Source organism: Phocoena sinus, chromosome 12 (genome assembly GCF_008692025.1).
Source record: "Phocoena sinus isolate mPhoSin1 chromosome 12, mPhoSin1.pri, whole genome shotgun sequence".
NCBI lineage: Eukaryota > Metazoa > Chordata > Mammalia > Artiodactyla > Phocoenidae > Phocoena > Phocoena sinus.
In genome coordinates, this window is record NC_045774.1 from 69,340,807 (window position 1) to 69,362,058 (window position 21,252).

Below are 21,252 nucleotides of genomic sequence, written 5' to 3' on the forward strand. Positions count from 1 at the left end.
TTCCCACATGCTGTCTCTTGCTGCCATAGCAAAATCCTGGTAAGCTTGGGAGAAAGAATATTATCTTGTTACATATGAGGAAACAAGCACAGAAAGTATAAGTGGCCTGCCTAAGATCACACCAGCTGATAATGGTATAACTGGAAAAGGGAAATAGAACGCTTTGTACTCAACCCTGCCTTTTTAAAAAGATTCCATCCTGTTCCAAAAGGATTTAAAGCAATTTAAAAAAACAGGTATACTGGGTTCGATGGGTAGCGGGAGCGGAGAGCGGCCCCCAGAGAGCCCTGAGCAGCCTCACCGCCGCCGCCGGCCTGGTTGCCATCACAGCCCGGGAGGAGCCGCAGCCGTGAGCAGCGAGGCCGAGACCCAGAAGCCGCCCTCAGCGCTGCCGACACCGAGCCCGGCATGACGGGCTGCGGCGCAGGAGGCGGCAGCCCCGGCAGCCTCGCATCGGCGGCACCTGCCGCCGGGGACAAGAAGGTCATCGCAGCGAAGGTTCTGGGAACATAAAATGGTTCGGTGTAAGAAACGGATATGGCTTCAGCAACAGGAACGACACCAAGGAGGATGAAGGTGTACACCGGACTGCCGTAAAGAAGAACCCGGGAAGTGCCTTCGCGGCGTAGGAGACGGAGAGACTGCGGGGCTCCATATCGCTGAAGGAGAACAGGGTGCGGGCAGCAGACGTTGCAGGCCCTGAGGGGTCCAGCGCAAGGTGGTACACGTGCACCAGCCCATAACCATCATAGGCGCTCTCCGCGTCACAGGGGGCCTCCATGCAACCTCCAGCAGAATTACCGGGACAGCGAGAGAGGGGAAAAGACGGAGGGATCCGAGAGTGCCCCCGAAGGCCAGGCCCGACAGCAGCGGCCCTACCGGCGCCCACCTTACTGCGTGCGGAGACCCTATGGGCGTCAACCACAGCGTTCCACCCTCCTGTGCGGGGAGAGGTGATGGAGGGTGCTGACAACCAGGGTGCAGGAGAACAAGATAGACCAGTGAGACAGAATATGTATCGGGGTTATAGACCACCGTTCTGCAGGGGCCCTCCTCGCCAAAGACATAGCAGAGAGGACGGCAGTGAAGAAGATAAGGGAAATCAAGGAGATATGAGACCCAAGGTCGGCAGCCCCCTCAGTGTCGGTACCACCGCAACTTCAGTTACAGACGCAGACGCCCAGAAAACCCTAAACCAAAGATGGCGAAGAGACACAAGCAGCCGATCCACCAACTGAGAATGCGTCCTTTCCTGAGGCTGAGCAGGGCGGGGCTGAGTAAATGCCGGCTTACCATCTCTACCATCATCCGGTTCAGTCGTGCAACAAGAAGAAATGAATATGAAATTCCAGCAATAAGAAATGAATAAAAGATTGGAGATGAAGACCTTAAGTGCTTGCTTTTTGCCTGTTGACCAGATAACTAGAGCTATCTGCATTATCTATGCAGCATCGGGTTTTTATTATTTTTACCTAAAGACGTCCCTTTTTGGTAATGACAAACGTGTTTTTAAAAAAAAAAAACTGGATTTTCTCAATATACCTTTAAAGGATTTTACATTGTTTCATATCTGGTCGAGTTGAGATTTTTAAGAACCTCATTTTTAATTTATAATAGAAGTTTACAACTTGATTTTTTCAAAAAGTCAACAAACTGCAAGCACCTGTTAATAAAGGTCTTAAATAATTGTTAAAAAAAAAAAGGTATACTACAACCCCAAGCTTTTGAAAGAGTAAAATGAGGAAATCAAGAAGCAGGGCAGAAAAAATAATAGGACGTCAGGGATGATATTAGTATGTCATGTAACACACACTGGAATTCTGCTTCTTTGCTTAAGGTAGATTTCTAATTTAGCTTTGAGCTTCCTGTCAGCCAAACAGAAATGGCACCATTCGTAGGAGCCCAGCCATGTGTAACACAGAAGCAAACCAGTTGCTTAGAAGTGCCATTTTTCCAGATGGCCAGCAAACACATGAAAAGATTCTCAGCATCACTAATTATTAGAGAAATGCAAATCGAAAGTACAACGACATATCACCTGACACTGGTCAGAATGACCATCATCAAACAATCTACAAACAATAAATGTTGGAGAGGGTGTGGAGAAAGGGGAACCCTCATAAACTCTTGGTGGGAATGTAAGTTGATACAGCCACTATGGAAAACAGTATGGAGGTTCCTTAAAAAACTAAAAATAGAGCTACCATATGATCCAGCAATCCCACTACTGGGCATATACCCAGACAAAACTATAATTCAAAAAAAACACATGCACCCCAATGTTCATAGCAGCACTATTTACAGTAGCCAGGACATGGAAGCAACCTAAGTGTCCATAGACAGAGTAATGGATAAAGAAGACATGGTACATATATACAATGGAATATTACTCAGCCATAAAAAGGAATGAAATGGGGTCATTTGTAGAGATGTGGACAGACCTAGGGAGTGTCATACAGAGTGAAGTAAGTCAGAAAGAGAAAAGCAAATATCGTATAATAATGTATATATGTGGAATCTAGAAAAATGGTATAGATGATCTTATTTGCAAAGTATAAATAGAGACACAGACATAGAGAACAAATGTATGGATACCAAGGTGGGAAGAGGTGGGGAGGGAGGAATTGGGGGACTGAGATTGACACATATACATTATTGATGCTATGTATAAAGTAGACAACTGATGGGAACGTACTGTATAGCACAGGGAGCTCCTACCTAATGCACTGTGGTAACCTAAATGGGAGGGAAGTCCAAAAGGGAGGGGATATCTGCATGTGTATGGCTGATTCATTCTTTTGTGCAGTGGAGGCTAACAACATTGTAAAGCAGCCATATTCCAATAAAAATTAATTTTTAAAAAAGTGCCATTTTTCATAGTAACAAAGAGCTCGTCATCCTTATAAGAAAGACATGGAGAATGTGGCTCACGACATCCTCAGTAATGTCCTTAAGGACAATTTTTAGGTCACCATATACAGATTCTAATTTTTGATCGGGCAGGAAAGACAGTAACAAAATTCTGTGGTTTTATTACTCAAGGGTACTTTCTTGCATGTTAAAAATTAGCCCAATATTGAGTGTTACAGTAACTTGGATTCGAAGAACATGATGTTTTGTGGTTAAACTGAAGTTGAAATCTCATTTTTCAACTAGTTACGTTAAAGACTTTAAGTACTTCATCCAGAGTACAGAATTTAAAATGATAAGTAAATATTAATTACAAAATACCTACTCTTAATAGATTGATTCAAGGTCAGATTCCTTCTTATTCTTCATTGTTGGTTACACCACTTATTGCTACTTAAGTAATAAAAATAGCTCTGGTTTGCCAAAGATAATACTATAGATATTATACTATTAACGGTTTTAATTCATTATGTTGTTTCAGAGTTACCTTTTTGCATTTCTAGAAAAGGCACAGCTGTAGTGGATCTGTCAGGAAGTGGTGACCCCTCCTCGATTTGTACTGTAATGCGAAGTGATGGGACGTCTCTCTATGCAACCAGGTTTGTGTCTTGTGTGAACCTCATCATTAGGATGCATGACTTCACATTCTTTGTTCTAGGATTAATGCTAAGACAATCATTTTATTCTCAAAACTGTTACCAAATCCTGATTTCTAAAATCTTTTGTTCTCATCACTCAAAATATTTTTATTGGATTTCTGTTTATGGCCATTTATAGTTTCTGGAAAGGTTTAATATCATCGGAAAAGAAACTGAAAAACTGATTACAGTTAGTTAAACATCCTAGGATTTCCACAGGTGAATACATTGTTCTACAAACTATAAAATTGAAGTACCTCCTAGCCAACTATAAATATTTTATAATTGCATATTGACAGAAAATGTATACTAAACGGTGCTCATGTTGGCTCAGTGGTATCCTCACTCGGTCAAGATCATCTTATGTGCATATAAGTACCAGTCCTCATTCAGACTGTGGTAAAATAGACCGAGCGAGAAGTAGGCCATGCCGCTTATATTTTTTCATTTGTCTCCATGACCAACCCCTGTGGAAAGGAGCAGCCTCTGTTAATCAGTAAGAACTGGGTTTATCAAGCACACTTATTTCTGGGACAAAGCTAATAGGAAGGAGAAGACAGGACCATAAAAAAGCCACACAGGCAAACACGGCCATACTCAAGCACTGCTAGCAAAAGGTTCTAGTGTCTCCCGGGCTAGAATTTTATGTTGGATCACAAACCACTTTTCTAGCATAGTTAATGATATTTTCTTGTTGTTGTTAACTACCATCATTTTTTTCCAAACAACTTTAAACAACCATCTGCCTCTCTTACTGTCCCTTAGAAAAATCATTCTTATTTTCTGTTACTTTTTGGCATTTCTTTTTATCAATTCCATACAATTGGAGTTAGGAAATGAGAAGACCCTGTATATCTAAGAGGTACATTTCTTTTTCTAGATACAAAAAAATATACAGTAGAAAATTTTTTTTGTGCCAGCTAATTATTGCTGGACAGATTAAATAAACCTTTGAGTAGTGGTTATAAGAAATGTGTTTACTCATGTAAGCAATAGGGAATTAAATTCATAATCTTTTAATAAACTGTAGTGGAATATAATCTGCAAAAATACTGAATCACTGAAACTAACACAATATTGTAAGTCAACTATACTCAAATTTAAAAAAAGAAAGAAATGTGTCTGCTCAGAATAGAGGCTCCATGTCGTAAAGACTCTATAACTATCCTTATCTGCTATCTTTTGAGGGGCTATCATTAGGTCCAGATTTTTCTGTTTATTTTCCTTAATACCTATACTTTCCCTTTTTTCTTTGGGAGAATCATCTTTGTGCCACTTGTTGAAATGTTTGATTTTTCACCTTGCTCTAACTGTACTTGTTTCTGTCCTTTCAATGGGTTCCTTATAGAATACAGCTATGTGTGTGGTTGTAAATTAAGGGAGTTGTTATAACAGACAAAGAAGAATGCAGGAGGATACTGACGAGCACAGGGTGAGGCTGGAGACCTGCATTTTTGTTCTGAGACCATGACCATCACTTAACCTCTCTGGGCCATGGTTCCCTACTTTGTGAAAAGAGAGACCTGAACTAAATGACCTGGCATTTCTTCTGGCTTCTTTTTTTTAATGTTTATTTTGGGCTGTGTTGTGTCTTCATTGCTGTGCGCGGGCTTTCTCTAGTTGCAGCGAGCCGGCACTACTCTTCGTTGTGGCGTGTGGGCTTCTCATTGCGGTGGCTTCTCTTGTTGCGGAGCACGGGCTCGAGGCACGCAGGGTTCAGTAGTTGTGGCACACGAGCTCAGTAGTTGTGGCTCACAGGCTCTAGAGCCAGGCTCAGTAATGTGGGGCACGGGCTCAGGTGCTCCAAGGCATGTGGGATCTTCCTGGGCCAGGGCTCGAATCTGTATCCCCTGCATTGGCAGGTGGATCCTTAACCACTGTACCACCAGGGAAGCCCTCTCTGGCTTTCAAATTCAGGTTCTACAAACTCAACCTAGAACTTTTTCTTATATTCATCTCTTTTCCTTTGGATCAAAAAGTTTTTCTTTGTTTTGTGCTTGGCTCAAATCAAAAAATATAATTGGGTGTATATTTGTGACTTCGTTTTGGGGATAATCTATATCAGTGTTTTACAACCTTTTTTTTAATTATAACCCTTCTCAGGAGCCTTTTTAGCCATATTTTTTTATACTTGCCCATCCTCATGAAATTTTAACACCACAGATGTATCTGTATGTATTGTATGCATATATGTGCTTTATACATAAATAGAGTAAGATTTTTTTGTCCCTCACGAGACAGATTTTGCCTCCATTCAGAACGCATGCTCTGGGGACTTCCCTGGCGGTCCAGGGGTTAAGACTCCACGCTTACAATGCAGGGGCGCTTGCTCTGTTATATCTGGATCCTGAAGTAGGTACCAATGACATTTTGATGATCCCCAAGATTTCAAAAGATCTAGGAACTTTAAAAATCCTCAAAATCCTCCCAGTGTCATGTATTGTTAAGCAAAAATAGCTTTAATTTTTTTTCTTGCAGTTTTATTGAGATATAATTGGCATACAGCACTGTGTAAGGTGTATAATGATTTGACTTACATACATCACGAAATGATTATCACAATAAGTTTAGTGAACATCCATCGTTTCATATAGATAACAAAACTAAAGAAATAGAAAAAAATTTTTCTTGTGATGAGAACTCTTAGGGTTTACTCTCTTAACATTAACTTTCATATGTAACATACAGCAGTGTTAATTCTATTTATCATTTTGTACTTTACATCCCTAGTACTTATTTATCTTATAACTGGGAGTTTGTACCTTTTGACCACCTTCATCCAATTCTCCCTCTCTCTGTCCCTTGCCTCTGAAATTCTACAAATCCTATCTCTTTTTCTATGAGTTTATTTGGTTTTGAATTATAATTGACCTACAACACTACGTTAGTTCCTGTTACACAACATAGTGATTTGGTATTTCTGTATATTCAAAATGATCACCATGGTGAGTCTAGTTATGATATGTCACCATACAAAGATATTACATAGTTATTAACATATTCCCCACAAGTTAATTAGCTCTGATTTTAAAATTCAATATTTAAATAATTTTCACCTAAAATTTTTCACTTAAAATTTTATAGTTTATGGTTTGTTTTTAAATATTTTGTACTGTGTGCAAACTGGGTATTTTGTCCTTAACCAGAGATAAGAGGTAAGTGGAATTTTTGTCAAAGGAATTTATGATCTTTTTAAATGCTTTAGAAAGTATTGCTTTCGAATGATACAAGACGTTGGAAGAGTAGCTAGAAGATACTGTATCACCTATGTTTTAAATATGTTCTTTAAGAAAGTATATTGCAGAAAAGTGACAGGAAAGTAATTCTTTCCAGTAGAGGCTTAATTAACAAATCATAAAACATTTACCTACAAACACCTTGCCTAGAGCTATTTAGTTATTATTACTACTTGTCCCAGAGCTTTTATTTATTTTTTATCTTTTCACAGCACTTTCATAATTCTTTTCCCAAAGCTGTTTTTGTTATTACTATTTTGTATCAAAGTATGGTACTGGGATTATATAAGCATGGGTACTATACCCGAGGCTTGGAATAACAGTAGTTCTTAATGAGAAAAGCCTCATTACTATTAAATAGGTAAAACAAATTATTACCCAGATCTGCTTAGTAACTCTTAATCTATGGCCATTTTTTTCAGAGATCTTGCAGCTGCTATAGATCGAATGGACAAGTATAATTTTGATAAAATGATTTATGTGGTAAGTAATCACAGTAAAGAACAAAAGGTTATGATCCCTACTTCATGAAAACTGCAAAGATAGATATTGAATGCCTTGTTGAAAAACTAGGCAAAAATAATTTTCTCAAACTATAGAAAGGATTCAATGTTAAGTGTATGTATGATGGCAAACACTATGTTTAAAAAAAAAACTTAAAAATTAAAAAGTTCACATTGCTTCATAGTAAAAAAACAAAAATTACCCAAATGAATGGTTATGTGTAACAAATATGTACATGTCACTATAATACATTTCTTTAAAATAACTTTCTATTTTAAATATTTTAGGACTCACAGAAGTTTCAGAATGGTAGAGTTTCCATGTAGCCTTCAGTCTTCTCCAAAGATAATATCTTATATAACCATGGTACTTTGTCTATACCAGGAAACTAACATTGGTAGAGACCTTAGTTAAATTTCACCAATTTTTACACATGCTTGTGTATGGGCATGGTGGAGGGGGGTATGAAATTTTATCACGTGTAGATTCATGTAACCATCACCACATTCAGAATACAAAACTGTTCCATCACAAAACCTCTCTTATGGCAACCACTTAATAATCACGCGTTCCTCCAACCCTAACCACTGGCAACCAGTGCTCTGTTCTCCATCATACCATTTTGTCACTTTGAGAATGTTATATAAATGGAACTACATTAGGTAACTTTTTTTTTTTTTTTGGCAGTGTTGGGTTTTTGTTGCTGCGTGCGGGCTTTCTCTAGTTGCAGCGAGTGGGGGCTACTCTTCGTTGTAGTGCACAGGCTTCTCATTGCAGTGGCTTCTCTCATTGCAGAGCATGGGCTCTAGGTGCACGGGCTTCAGTAGTTGTAGCACATGGGCTCAGTAGTTGTGACTTGCAGGCTCTAGAGCACAGGCTCAGTAGTTGTGGTGCACGGGCTTAGTTGCTCCGCAGCATGTGGGATCTTCCCGGATCAGGGTTCGAACCCGTGTCCCCTGCATTGGCAGGCGGATTCTTAACCACTGCGCCACCAGGGAAGTCCCACATTAGGTAACATTTTGAGGTTGGCTGTTTTCACTTAGCATAATGAATGCCCTTGAGATCCACCCAAACTATTGCATGTGTCAGTAGTTTGTTCCTTTTATGCTGAGTAATATTCTAGTCTCCCCTTCCTTTCTGTGTGCAACCTCCCTTTCCCCGAAGGAAAAAAAAAGTTGCTATTAAATATATTTTTAGAGCTTAGTTTTGCCTTCCTGGAGCTAAAGGTCATAACAGCTGAGAGAGGAGGAATTTAGATAGAAAACTCACAAGGTTAAATTTCATGTTCCCTCCTGGCTCAGTGGAGTGCTGCAGCTCTTACTTCCTTCTCTTTTAGAGGACTCACCTTAGACCTTCTTCTGGTGGCATCTGCTTTGTGTACTTATTTAAAACATATCCACTGACAGTGACTCTAGTCTGTCAAAACTCAAATATTTTAATTTGATTTATGTCCAACCTATTGTAGATTAACTTATCAGTGTTCTTTTATTTTAAATAAATTTTTTTCTCAAGACAGATAAAGGGCAAAAAAAGCATTTTCAGCAAGTGTTCCAAATGCTGCAGATCATGGGATATGACTGGGCAGAAAGGTACCGTACTGTCTGCATGGTTCTTAATTGCCTGCTCAAGATTAAAGTTTTGCTAGGTCAGCCATGTCCAAAAATGTAGCAGATTGTTAAAGATTTTCATTCAAAATTCACTTCTTTGTTTCAAGATGTTAGTGTGAAAAAACAGATTTGTTCTTTGTGCTAATTTTTGTCCTGGTTATATTAATTTCTAGCTTATAAACATTTAATAAATGGTTTTATTGGACATCTCTCAGTGGCTTGATTTTCAAAATTCTTAATTCCCATCTCCTTTTTTTCCATAAAGGCAATTAGTAATTTAATCATATGCTAGTGATTATGAAATGAAGCTGTGTGTTTAACATCTTCTGTGGCATACGTCACAGTATATTTCAATTTATAAATTTTTTAAAACCTCTCTATGAGAGTTAAAGTTAAGACATTCTCTATAAGCATATTGTTATATTCTTTGATCACCAGCTCCTTTTCAGTTTTCAGTGAACTAAGTGCCTTCTCCATTTCAGGTGCCAGCACGTGCCCTTTGGGGTAGTGCAGGGAATGAAGACTCGAAGAGGAGATGTTACTTTTCTGGAAGATGTTCTAAATGAGATTCGATTGAGGATGCTACAGAACATGGCTTCTGTTAAGAGTGAATTCATTTTTTTGTTGTTACAGACATAACTTACGTGCACTTTTATGTTTTGCTGGACTTCTGTGCAGTGTGATTTATTATGACCATCCCTCCATTGAACTTTCATAAACCTTGGCACAAATAGCTTTGCTAATTCGAGGTGCCAGAATTTCTAGACTTGATGCTGGGCTGTTATTCAGTTTAGTAATGGGAATTGATACACCCTGAGCCTCTTTTCCTGGGCAGCTTCAGCATTGTCACTCCACGGTTGGAGTGCTTGTGCAAAGTTCCTGTGTTCCATAATCAGAAGCAAGTCCCAAGTCCTTATGGCTTTGTTTAACCTTCACCTTTGGAAAAATAAGTACCAGCTCTATCTAATGTCTTCCAAGGGATATTTGTAAGAAAAATAAATTCGTGTTTCTTCCCTTGTAACAAAGGCTTGAAAACATCATTATCAAAGTTAAATCAGCCCACATTAGGACAGTTAATTGCCTGCTGTACACCTGTTTATTCTTGATGCTGTCAGCATATGGTTTTGTTAGGTTTTATCTCCACTTTAGTCCCGGATTCTGTACAGTTTCATGCAAGGTTGTCTATTTCAGCCACCAGAGAGCTGGAGAACCCCCAGGAGACAGCAGAGAGGGTGGGGCTCGCAGCCCTCATCATTCAGGTCTGTGAAGACTGCTTCCCGGGAGAGCCTTTTATTTGGTACTGGGACAAATCCCAGCGCTGAAAATTTCCTCTGTCATTTTAGGACTTCAGAGGTTTCCTGTTATCTGACTATCAGTTCAGCTGGGATCGTGTTTTCCAGAGTCGCGGGGACACGGGGGTCTTCCTGCAGTACACACACGCCCGCCTCCACAGGTGAGAAGGGTCTGCAGGGAAACACTGGGCCGCTCTGTCCTTCCCAGGGTGGGGTCTGGATGGAGTGATTCCGAGACCAAAGGCCCTGTTTTCTGGGCTTCTCCGACATCTCACATTCAAAACTAGTTGAAGTACAGTGGACCTCTTATTATGTTTGGGTCCTGTGGGGTTTTTTAAACATTTATGTATTGCACACATATGAAACGAAATGCTTTTATATATATTACGTTATTTAGTACTCAGAATAACCCTGCCAAAGAGTATACTCCGTTTTCAGATGAAGAAACAGATGTAGGAAAAACTGAGGCATCAGGTCAAATGATGGTAGCTTCCGAGTCTAGGACTGTATTAAGGAAAGCAAGACTGTGAGTTATGAGGTGATGTTCATCATTTGCAACTGAGTCCTAGGATGACTTGTTTAATCCTTTGTTGTTTAAACTTGTGATAACAGTTTGGAAGAGACTTTTGGATGTGGTTATCTAAATGATTTCAACACTGCTTGCTTACAAGAGCCACAGTCTGTTTCCATTCTCCAGCATCTTCTCAGGTACAGTTTCCTAACATTATCAAGTCTGCTTCTGCTCCGTGAAATAACTGTTGTAGTTTGCTGACCACTGGAATCAACAGGCCAGTGACTCTAGACAGCGCTTTTCCAAAGGTGTGACCAAAAAGTGATTGCTGCCCTTTGGGAGCAGACAGAGGGCATGCTCACGGCTAATCCTTGGGCTTAAAAAATATTATCACCATTGAATTAGCCCAGCTGTCTAACATCCTTTAGGTCATGGTGTGCGAACATAAAGCCTGGTAAAAGCATAACCTTTTAGTATAGAAACGATCATCTTCTCACCCTCTGTGATAAGTGAAGGAAAATCCCTGCCTTTGTGCACCATCCCTGAGACCATAAGCCCTTCATTTGCCTCTTGGTTTCAGTTCAGCTTCAAATACACTGGGCAAGAGATCATACTTCTGAGCTCTCATGAGCATTATCGGTGAAGCCAGACTTGTCAGGAGAGACTGAGGAATATCTGGAAGGGATATGGAGGGTTAACAACAAGGCCTATGTCTCTGATTGCCACACAGTGGTCAGTGGTTCTTTCTTGGGATGAGGGGTGAGTTTACTAACATCTGGCTAATTTGTGAGGAAAAATAAGCCAACCTGGTTTTCTTGGCAGTGAGTAGACTCTTGTTTGCTAGATTATGTTCCTAAGCATGGCTAGAGGCTTTGTACATTTAACAGCCATGATTTGAGTCCTTGCTTTGGGCTAGGCCTATGGGATCTCAAAGTGATTTAGAAAGTACCTGCCATCAAGGAACTTGTAAGAAAGAAAGATGTGCCTTTACCTTCAAATTTACACAAGGTCTTTTTTCATATATCTTCTACCATTAATGATATCAAGTCAACCTTATACCATAGATCTTAGCTTAGTATAATATAAGCCCAGCCTTCCCCTGCCAACCACTCCTGTCATCTTTCTTTTAGGTTCGATGAGGTGCTTTATAGGTCAGCCCAAGACCTTCAACCCAGGCATATTGTCAGTTACCTTCTAACTCTAAGGTATGTTATAAACTTGCTATTTTGGGGTATTAAAAGACATTTGATATGACAAAGGACCTTTCTTTCATCTAAAGGTCTCCTATAGACAAATCCATTGGCCTAAAAAATTTTATGCTTTAAGTTACAGGAATTCTTGCTTCATCTTTGCAAATTAGCAGTTAATGTTCATTCATTCATTCATTCATGCAGTGATTGAAGGTCTGGTCACTGGAGTCTAGTGAACGGGAACCGATAGGTACATCATGGGTGGTCACAGTACAGCACGTGTTAGGATAGATTGGACATGAGGGGCAATGTTAGGGCACTTAGCCCAGCCTTGAGGGTTCAGAGAGGGCTTCTCAGAGGAGAGGAGTAGATGTCAGTCAGGAGAAGCAAGGTGGCAGAGAAGGAGGGAAAAGCCCAGAGTTGAACAAGAACATGATCCATTTAAAGCACTTCTGGGAGAACAACTGTGTTCTGTACTAAGGCGTTCTGACTTATTTTCAGGGCAGTGGGGTCCATGAAAAGGTTTTAAGCAGAGGCATAGAAAAGTCAGTCTGATGGAGGGTAGAGAATGAATTGGAAAGCGAGTAGATGACACTTGGATAGAAATTTCACGGTGGCTGTTTTAGAAAGTTTGAATAGAGGTTGAGTTTTATAGCAACAGTTGTATCTTCTCATAAAGCTATTTAAGAAAGGAAGTATTTGCTTTTACTCAAGATTTACTGAAATCAAAGGTTTATTGGGACTTCTTCCTTGAATATGGTTTTTACCTTTCTTCCCCAGACTCATAGATTTTTTTTCCTTTAATTTCCACTTAGACATATAGAGATGAAGAAGCCAGAAAGTCTTATTAAATGTCACTTAATCATTGAAACAAATGTCATAAGCATCATTTCTCTGGCACTGTTCTTGCTGCCATAACCTAAACAGAAAAAATATTTTAAAGAAGAGTGGCCACTGTATGCAGAGTGGATTGATAACTAGTCTTACCCCACCTCCTCCCAGTACAGAAGGAGACAGGCCAGACCGTGTTATACATTTCATCTTGAGGGATGCCTAAATAAGGCATCTAATTATTAGAAAAGAATCCCCTATACTTGTAAAACTAACAATGAAATCAAAATCTTAAGAACAATGAAACTAATCATAATACCACCTGGTATTAGTAGGAACAGGACCAAAAATCTAAAACCGGAGTTTAGTGTGTTTCACTTTGCCAGTTATTGAAAAGCAGTGAATTCAGCCTCAACTTCCCAACTTTGGAAATATCCTTTAGTGGCTCTCGGCTTTGATTTCTCTAAGTTGAGGGAGTAAGATTAGATATCAAGCTTATATGTTACACAGGAAATTAGCTGGTCCTAATCATGATTATTCTCTTCCTGTTTCAGTCATCTTGCAGCGGTGGCACACAAAACACTACACATAAAAAACAGTCCTCCTGAAGTGGCCGGGGTATGTTATGTTGAGTTTTGCTGTGTAATCTCTAGGATCCTCAGACTTATTACTGAGTCAGTCTTGTCAGTGTTTCTAAAATAGCATCCTGTTGTTCACCTACAGAAGTGTACTTACACAATCAAGGTAAAAATTAGAATTGGGCTGTAACAATCATTGTTACTTTCCAACATACTGGATCATGAAACACCTTTTCCTACATCAAGTGACAGGGTGATTAGCTCCCCTTATTTGAAGCTGTACTTTATGGTGTTACTGTTACTCCCACTCCACGGCCCTTGGGTACCAGTCTTACTATAACAAATCCTAGGAATTTGTCTTCCTTTTGCCTACAGGAAACCCTAGGGCACTTGGAGGTACTGTTGTACATTAAATTAGAAGAAAGTTAGAATTACTTCTAACAGGAATTTTATCTATTCACTCACAGTTAGCCTGTTACTGAATTGACCTTGAATCATTCTTGAATTTATTTTGTAGGCCAGACTTCATCTTTTCAGAGCTGTCCGCTCAGTCCTAGCCAACGGAATGACACTTCTTGGAATAACACCTGTATGTAGGATGTAATTTCTAATTAAAATTGCTTTTAAAATACTAAATGAATTCTAGTTATCTATTCTTACATGCCTTGCTATTTAGAATAGAACTGAAACTATTATTCTATGTCAGAATCTATATTTTATTGTCCATATTTTATTAAGTGATTTATCAACTTATTAAATCTTTATCTTTTAAAAAAATCATCTGAGTTTCCTCATGGTCAATAAGTACTAAATGGACTTTTGTTAAACTAAGTTAAATCTTTTATTTATTTTTTTGCGGTACACGGGCCTCTCACTGTTGTGGCCTCTCCCATTGCGGAGCACAGGCTCCAGACGCGCAGGCTCAGCGGCCATGGCTCACGGGCCCAGCCACTGCGGCATGTGGGATCTTCCCAGACCGGTGCATGAACCCATGTCCCCTGCATCGATAGGCGGACTGTCAACCACTGCGCCCCCAGGGAAGCCCGTTAAATCTTTTTAAAGTCATTGTGGTCTACCGGAGACAAAGGATTAGAGTTTAAACTCTGGCTTGAGGGCTTTTTGTTTTTCTTTTTTAATTGAAGTATAGTTGATTTACAGTATTACGTTAGTTTCAGGTGTACAACATTGTGATTCAATATTTTTATAAATTAAACTCCATTTAAAGTTATTACAAAACAATGGCTCTATTTTCCTGTGCTGTGCAATACATCTTTCTTCCTTATTTTATACACAGTAGTTTGTATCTCTTAAGCCCCTACCCCTACCTTGCTCCTCCCTCCTTCCCTCTCCCCACTGGTAACCACTAGTTTGTTCTCTACAGCTGTCAGTCTTTCTGTTTTGTTATATTCATTTGTTTATTTCTTAGATTCCACATATAAGGGATAACGGAGTATTTGTCTTTCTCTGACTTATTTCACTAAGCATAATCTCTAGGCCCATCCACGTTGTTGGGAATGGCAAAATTTCATTCTTTTTATGGCTAATATTCATGTATATACACCACATCTTCTGTCGATGGACAGGTTACTTCCATATTTTTGCTATTGTAAACAGTGCTGCTATGAACATTGGGATGCATGTATCTTTTTGAATTAGTGTTTTTGTTTTCTTCAGATATATACCCAGGAGTGGAATTGCTGGGTCATATGGTAGTTCTATTTTTAGCTTTTTGAGGAGCCTCCATACTGTTTTCCAAAGTGGCTGCACCCATTTACATTCCCTCCAACAGTGGGAGTTAAAGTCCCCTACTGTGTCTGTGCGCAAACGTGCACACTCCTCGTGAGCAGTGTCCAGGCTTCCCACAGCCCTCCTGTCCCACCAGCCCTCTGACCAGCCAGGGGGCTGCCTTCCCTGTGCCAGACCCAGGGCTGGGGTGCCCAATATGTGGCTTGAAGTGCTCACTTCCAGGGAGGATCTCCACCCGTGTGATCTCCCTTTTTCTGAGTCCTCTCCCTGGGGCACAGGTCCCAACCTGCTCACTTCTCTTCCCTTCCTACCCGATTCTGTGTGGATCTTTCTTACAGCCTTGGCTATACAGGAGTCTTTCTGCCAGTTTCGAGTTAGTTTTCAGTGAGACTGTTCCACATGTAGACAGATAGATAGATAGGATTTTTTTTTTTTTTACTTTTTAAAAATTTTTTATTGAAGTGTAGCTGATTTACAATGTTGTGTTAATTTCTGCTGTACAGTGATTTGGTTGTATATATTCTTTTTCATATTCTTTTCCACTTATGGTTTATCACAGGATATTGAATATAGTTCCCTGTGTTATACAGTAGGACCTTGTTGTTTATCCATCCTATGTATAATAGTTTGCGTCTACTAATCCCAGACTCCCATTCCTTCCCTACCTTGGCAACCACAACTCTATTCTCTATGTATGAGTCTGTTTCTGTTTCATAGATATGTTCATCTGTGTCATATTTTAGATTCCACATATAAGAGGTATCATAAGGTATTTGTCTTTTTCTTTCTGACTTACTTAGAATGATAATCTCTAGGTCCATCCATGTTGCTGCAAATGGCATTATTTCATTTTTTTTTTAATGGCTGAGTAATAGTCCATTGTTTATTTATTCCACATCTTAATCCATTCATCTGTCGATGGACATTTAGGCTGTTTCCATGTCTTGGCTATTATGAATAGTGCTGCTGTGAACATAGGGGTGAACATATCTTTTGAATTATGGTCTTCTCAGGGTATATGCCCAGTAGTGGGATTGCTGGATCATATGGCAATTCTATTTTTAGTTTTTTGAGGAACCTCCATACTGTTCTCCATAGTGGCTGCACCAATTTACATTCCCACCAACAGTGTAAGAGGGTTCCCTTTTCTCCACACCCTCTCCAGCACTGGTTATTTGTAGACTTTTTGATGATGGCTGTTCTGGTGTGAGGTGGTACCTAATTGTAGTTTTGATTTGCATTTCTCCAATAATTAGCAATGATGAGCATCTTTTCACCACATGTAGATATATTTTTGATGTGTTCATGGGGGGAGGTGAGTTCCACTTCCTCCTACTCTGCCATCCGATCTCCTCTGCCTTGACATCTTACAGTGCCATTCATCCAGAAACTCTTCTTGTAACTGAGATTATCTGTTTCCATGTTTTAAAATTGATGAAGAAAAATCTCAATTTTCTTAGAATTATGACTGTTCTTAATAAATTTCGGGAGAACAAAATTGAGCTTTTTTGTCAATACAGCTGACAGCTACTCCCAGAGAACAGGTCTCATACTTTTCATGGCCGTACCAGACTATGTGAACTGGGGCATTGAACACATTTGAATAACAAGGAATTACTTTTACAGATATCGAATTAGGATCTTTGTAAAAATTAGTCCATTGAACCACATTTGAAATGGAGTTTCTCAGTTTCATGTATCTGCATATTGGTAAGTATATTTTGTGTGACCTGCTTAGGAAACGAGTAGGATGTGATCTGTTTGATGGTTACAGCTATCCTCATCTGAGAATTTCCATTCCGATCTAATTTATTCTAACTATTGCTACTAGAAATCTTCTGAATACCAATGACAATCTAATTTTATGCATAGAGAAGCAAGTTAGCATGAATTAAAGCTTCTTTAGTTGAATGAGCATAGTTCTATATTGGCAAGTATGGTATACCTTCTTAATCCTAGAAAAGACTCCAATTTTAAGTGAATTATCTTCCAGATTGTTTATTTTCTACTTAAAGTATCATCAGTATTTCCTTAGCACAAATCTGCCATGGAATAAAAAGTTGGGACATTTTTTACACATCCAGTATCTCCCTCCCTTCTTTGAACAAACATTCCCCTTCCCAGATCTGTGGTAGGTTGCTTAGTATTTGGTGTTTTTTTTTTTTTGGGGGGGGGGGGGGGGTTGTTTGTTTTTAATATTTATTTTGGCTGCGCCGGGCCTTAGTTGCTGTGTGTGGGATCTTTAGTTGAGACATGCGAACCCATAGTTGCAGCATGCATGCAGGATCTATTTCCCCAACCAGGGATCGAACCTGGGCCCCTTGCATTGTGAGCGTGGAGTCTTACCACTGGACCACCAGGTAAGTCCCTACCACTGGACCACCAGGTAAGTCCCTTCCTTATATTTGAATCTTGAGTAAAATGACACAAGGGACAGTGATGGTTAAAGCCAAGTCTTTCTGAAAGCAGCTCTCTGAAAAGGCTGTTCATTAATTCCTACAACCTAGAGCCATACAGCCTTTACTGCAGTCCTTATAAATTCTTTTTTTTTTTTTTAAGGCTAGGTGGAGGAGGTTTATAGCCATTTTTTGCAACCAAAGAGCCTAGATAAAATTCCAACATACAGAAAGTAAAAAATTTAATGTTTTGGGCTTGTGTTTATGTTTCTGCATTCTTTTTTTTAATTTATTTATTTTATTTTTGGCTGTGTTGGGTCTTCATTGCTGTATGCGGGCTTTCTCTAGTTGCAGTGCACAGGCTTCTCATTGTGGTGGCTTCTCTTATTGCGGAGCACAGGCTCTAGGGACACAGGCTTCAGTAGTTGTGGCACACAGGCTCAGCAGTTGTGGTGCATTGGCTTAGTTGCTTCACGGCATGTGGGATCTTCCCGGACCAGGGCTCAAACCCGTGTCCCCTGCATTGGCAGGCAGATTCTTAACCACTGAGCCACCGGGGAAGTCTGTTTTTGCATTATCTTAATGGTCATATCTACAATACAAATAGTGATCAAACAGGTTTCATATAAATAAATTAAGTTTATTGCTGAATTTTCCCATAACATTATAGAAATTTTTTTAAAAATACACTGAAATTTCACAAATTATTGAGCTCAACAGTTAAACATACTTCATAAAAAAAAGTACAAAAGTGACATTAGAAATATTTTTTGAAGAAAAGTATATCATCTAAGAGCAAAGAAATGTGAATCCAGACAATGAATGGCACAAATACAGCACTTTAGAGGAGTACTCAGTCACCACCCGGAAATCATTGTCTGAGTTATGAAATAGATTCAGTTTGAGAAGTTATATATTCAGTTTGTTTCTGAACTAGCCTGTCTTGTTTTTGCCTCTCTTTTGTAAGAAAAGAGCTAGGTCTTTACTGCTGCTGGGACCAAATACTGTACATGCACTGGAGAATAAGGACGGGTCACCCTTCTCCCCTGGTACCTGCACAAGAGAACAGTTAGTACAGAAATGGCTTTGGCACTTTAACCCTTAACATAATCCCAAACCTTGTTAATTAAATATTGTAGCCTTGCATGATTTTTTTTAATACCACATCATCTCCATACTTTATATGTACACTATATATACAATAATAAAAATCCTTCACTCTAAAACAAAACAGGTTGATTCCAAACAGGCCACATTAAATCTCTGTAGCAATACACTCACATAGCTTTCTTCTTAATGCTTATGCGACACAGTTTTTGATTGTTTTTTTTAAGCTACCTTCTGGGATTGACTTAAGGCTCTAGTTTAATGCAAATGGTTTAGTCTTAGTAGGAATTTCTTTTGAGGCTAAAATCACACACCACTGACTCTCTCTTTTGAAGTTGGTTCTCCTTGTTGGATGGATGTAGTGTCTTGTCTGGGTAATCCATAGAGATATATAGAAACACATACAAGAAGAGTACCCAGAGCAAAGGTGAGTGCTGAAAAGAAAAAAAAAAAAGGAATCTGTATTTGTGTTCTTAAAACTATGTAACAATGATTAATTTAAAATTTTGAAGACTTTCAATTGTGGGTTTACACCATCAGATTACATGGAAAATAAATTTGTGTCCTATATGATGATGGTAAGGTTTAGAAAGGTCATCAATTCTAGCTCCACCCCCACCCCACTCACCAGAAAAAGTAGTGAAATCAAGGGAGTGACAATCACTGACTACATACTTTTCAAGAACACAAGTATAACTGTCCTGGACCACTGACAAAGAACATACTAACATCCCTATATGCTGACTGAAAGAAAACGCAGTGGAATAAGGATTTTCCATGATAACTAGAAACCTGTGAAAGTTAAGCTTAGTAGAGTAAAAAGGCAGTTGAGTTAGGTGACCAATGATTCAAACCATTGAAGATTTCTGAATAGGAGATGAGGTGGTGATTTAATGAGTAAAATTCCATTTTCTGCTAACATCTTTTTTTTATCGTAATCCTGAAAATCTGGACACAACTGAATTACAACTTGCCCTAACTTGACAAATAGGCATCATATAAATAAATCCTTATGTCAAAACTAAACAATATTCTATGTGGAGTACAATGGCACAGTCTTAATAGCTTTAAAAATGTCATGCAGAGAAACAACATCGAGCTATGACTTTTAGTTCATCCCTAACTAGAAAAGACTAGCTTTGCCTTCCAAAAAGGGGAAGAGGGTAAATTAAATCTAAATAGGAAACTTAAGATTGCTAAGACATTCTAAGGACACTGACCAAAAAGCATTTATACTGTTTCCAAATATTCTTTAGGAGCACAGGCATAGGATTTGTTGAGCATAAGGATGGATCAGAACTACAAGTGAAAGTTCACACAAATCAGGTAAGAAAAACATCAGAAGGAGGGCCTAGAAATATCTGTTACTGAAATGGTAAGTAGTTGGCTTTATACAGAATACCTACCTACTATGTGCCAGGCACTGTTCTAAGCACTTTGCCTAAAACAACCCTACAAGATAGATGTTATTATCATTCCCATTTTACAAACAAAGAAACTGAGACGTGGGTTAAGTAACTTCCCCAAGGTTTTACAACTAATAAATGGTACAAGCAAGATTTGAACCAAACTATCAAATTTTTTTCTAAGATTTCTACAAGGTTGGTATTCTTCTATTTGCATTTGTAACAAGTCAATTGTAAATATAGGCCAGATCTGTTTCTTTTACTTAATGTTGATATTTGACAGATTTTTCTCATGTATTAGTTTATGGTATAACTGATCAGTAAAGAAAATTATCACACCATAAAAACACCAGGAAATGTTAAGTCAATATCACTGCTTAAATAATTCAGAAGCCAACTAATGGTGGATATGGCTAGGGAAAATTATATTAGAAGGACCAGCATAAAGGCGGTCCTAGAATGCCAGCTATAGTAATGAATTTTGTATTAATTACATATTAAATGAAACAAATAGCTTTATTAAAGAGAAAATTTAGATTTGGATTGTAGTTTCAAAACCAGTTTATATCCAAGTCTAAAACAGGAAGGTACAAACTAAGGAGGAAATGAAAGAAGTTTTCTGTTCTTACCTCAGAATAAAAAGCCAAGTTTACTCTAATTCCACTGCGGAAATTAACGAGGGAGACTTTGTCTGCAGAAACACTCTTTCTACTGAGTAGCCCGCTCACTTTCAGCCCACTCACTTTCAGCTCTAGAACCATTTAAACAACCTAAGTACTGTGGACACACATTCCACACAACTATGAACCGCTGTGCCTGTAGGATAAATTGTAACAAAACTAGGAATTTCTGTAAACTCTACAAGCAACTGCCATATTTAATGAAAGATGAAATGAACCAAGGAAGTGAGAAGCTCTTCCATGTTAAAAACTTACTTACAGTACAAACTAAGACATACTTATCTGTAATCCAAACAGCATCACTGAAGCAATGGTAGAAAGGACAATGGCTGCTGCTGCAGAAAAGCCTTTCATGATGTTGTCTGTGTACTTGACCACAACAGAAGTGTAGAGGCCTCCAACACTAGCAAGAACTCACATACAGAAAGAAAGAAAGTCTTAACACTCAAATAAATGAAACATTCTATGATGGTGAGGCAGTTTTCACCCCCAGAGATGCCATACTAATTTACCTAGGAAAATACTATTTTCCTTAGAAGCAGCCATCTGAGAGATTTTGTACTAGGAGTCATAGTTCCTACAAAACAACATTGTTTTTCAGATGCCCAAAGGGCTATGTA

The 21,252-nt window shown here is 38.9% G+C and overlaps 2 protein-coding genes and 1 pseudogene across 13 annotated transcripts in view; 2 read left to right on the forward strand and 1 right to left on the reverse strand.

Moving 5' to 3' along the window:
• The window catches only part of RARS2 (arginyl-tRNA synthetase 2, mitochondrial), a 90,878-nt gene that overhangs the window by 66,950 nt on the left and 2,676 nt on the right, over positions 1 to 21,252 (forward strand). For 4 of the 9 annotated variants that reach the window (XM_032651849.1, XM_032651854.1, XM_032651856.1 and 1 more), the window contains 10 exons: positions 3,414 to 3,509; positions 7,207 to 7,267; positions 8,801 to 8,877; positions 9,378 to 9,502; positions 10,087 to 10,154; positions 10,239 to 10,348; positions 10,800 to 10,895; positions 11,829 to 11,903; positions 13,274 to 13,337; positions 13,815 to 14,072. In XM_032651849.1, the coding sequence (XP_032507740.1) occupies positions 3,414 to 3,509; positions 7,207 to 7,267; positions 8,801 to 8,877; positions 9,378 to 9,502; positions 10,087 to 10,154; positions 10,239 to 10,348; positions 10,800 to 10,895; positions 11,829 to 11,903; positions 13,274 to 13,337; positions 13,815 to 13,901 (859 nt within the window). In that variant the 3' untranslated portion in view covers positions 13,902 to 14,072. Of the gene's footprint in view, positions 1 to 3,413; positions 3,510 to 7,206; positions 7,268 to 8,800; positions 8,878 to 9,377; positions 9,503 to 10,086; positions 10,155 to 10,238; positions 10,349 to 10,799; positions 10,896 to 11,828; positions 11,904 to 13,273; positions 13,338 to 13,814; positions 16,522 to 16,669; positions 17,310 to 17,346; positions 19,873 to 21,252 lie in introns of those variants that run through there. The other 5 variants (XR_004352610.1, XM_032651848.1, XM_032651853.1 and 2 more) reach the window with 5 other exon arrangements.
• Positions 7 to 2,070, forward strand: LOC116763751 (annotated as a pseudogene).
• The window catches only part of SLC35A1 (solute carrier family 35 member A1), a 28,435-nt gene continuing 24,765 nt past the window's right edge, over positions 17,583 to 21,252 (reverse strand). For 2 of the 4 annotated variants that reach the window (XM_032651859.1, XM_032651861.1), the window contains 2 exons: positions 20,911 to 21,045; positions 17,583 to 18,980 (listed from right to left, as the gene is read on the reverse strand). In XM_032651859.1, coding sequence (XP_032507750.1) covers positions 18,853 to 18,980; positions 20,911 to 21,045 — 263 coding nt within the window. In that variant the 3' untranslated portion in view covers positions 17,583 to 18,852. Of the gene's footprint in view, positions 21,046 to 21,252 lie in introns of all 4 variants that reach the window. The other 2 variants (XM_032651858.1, XM_032651862.1) reach the window with 2 other exon arrangements.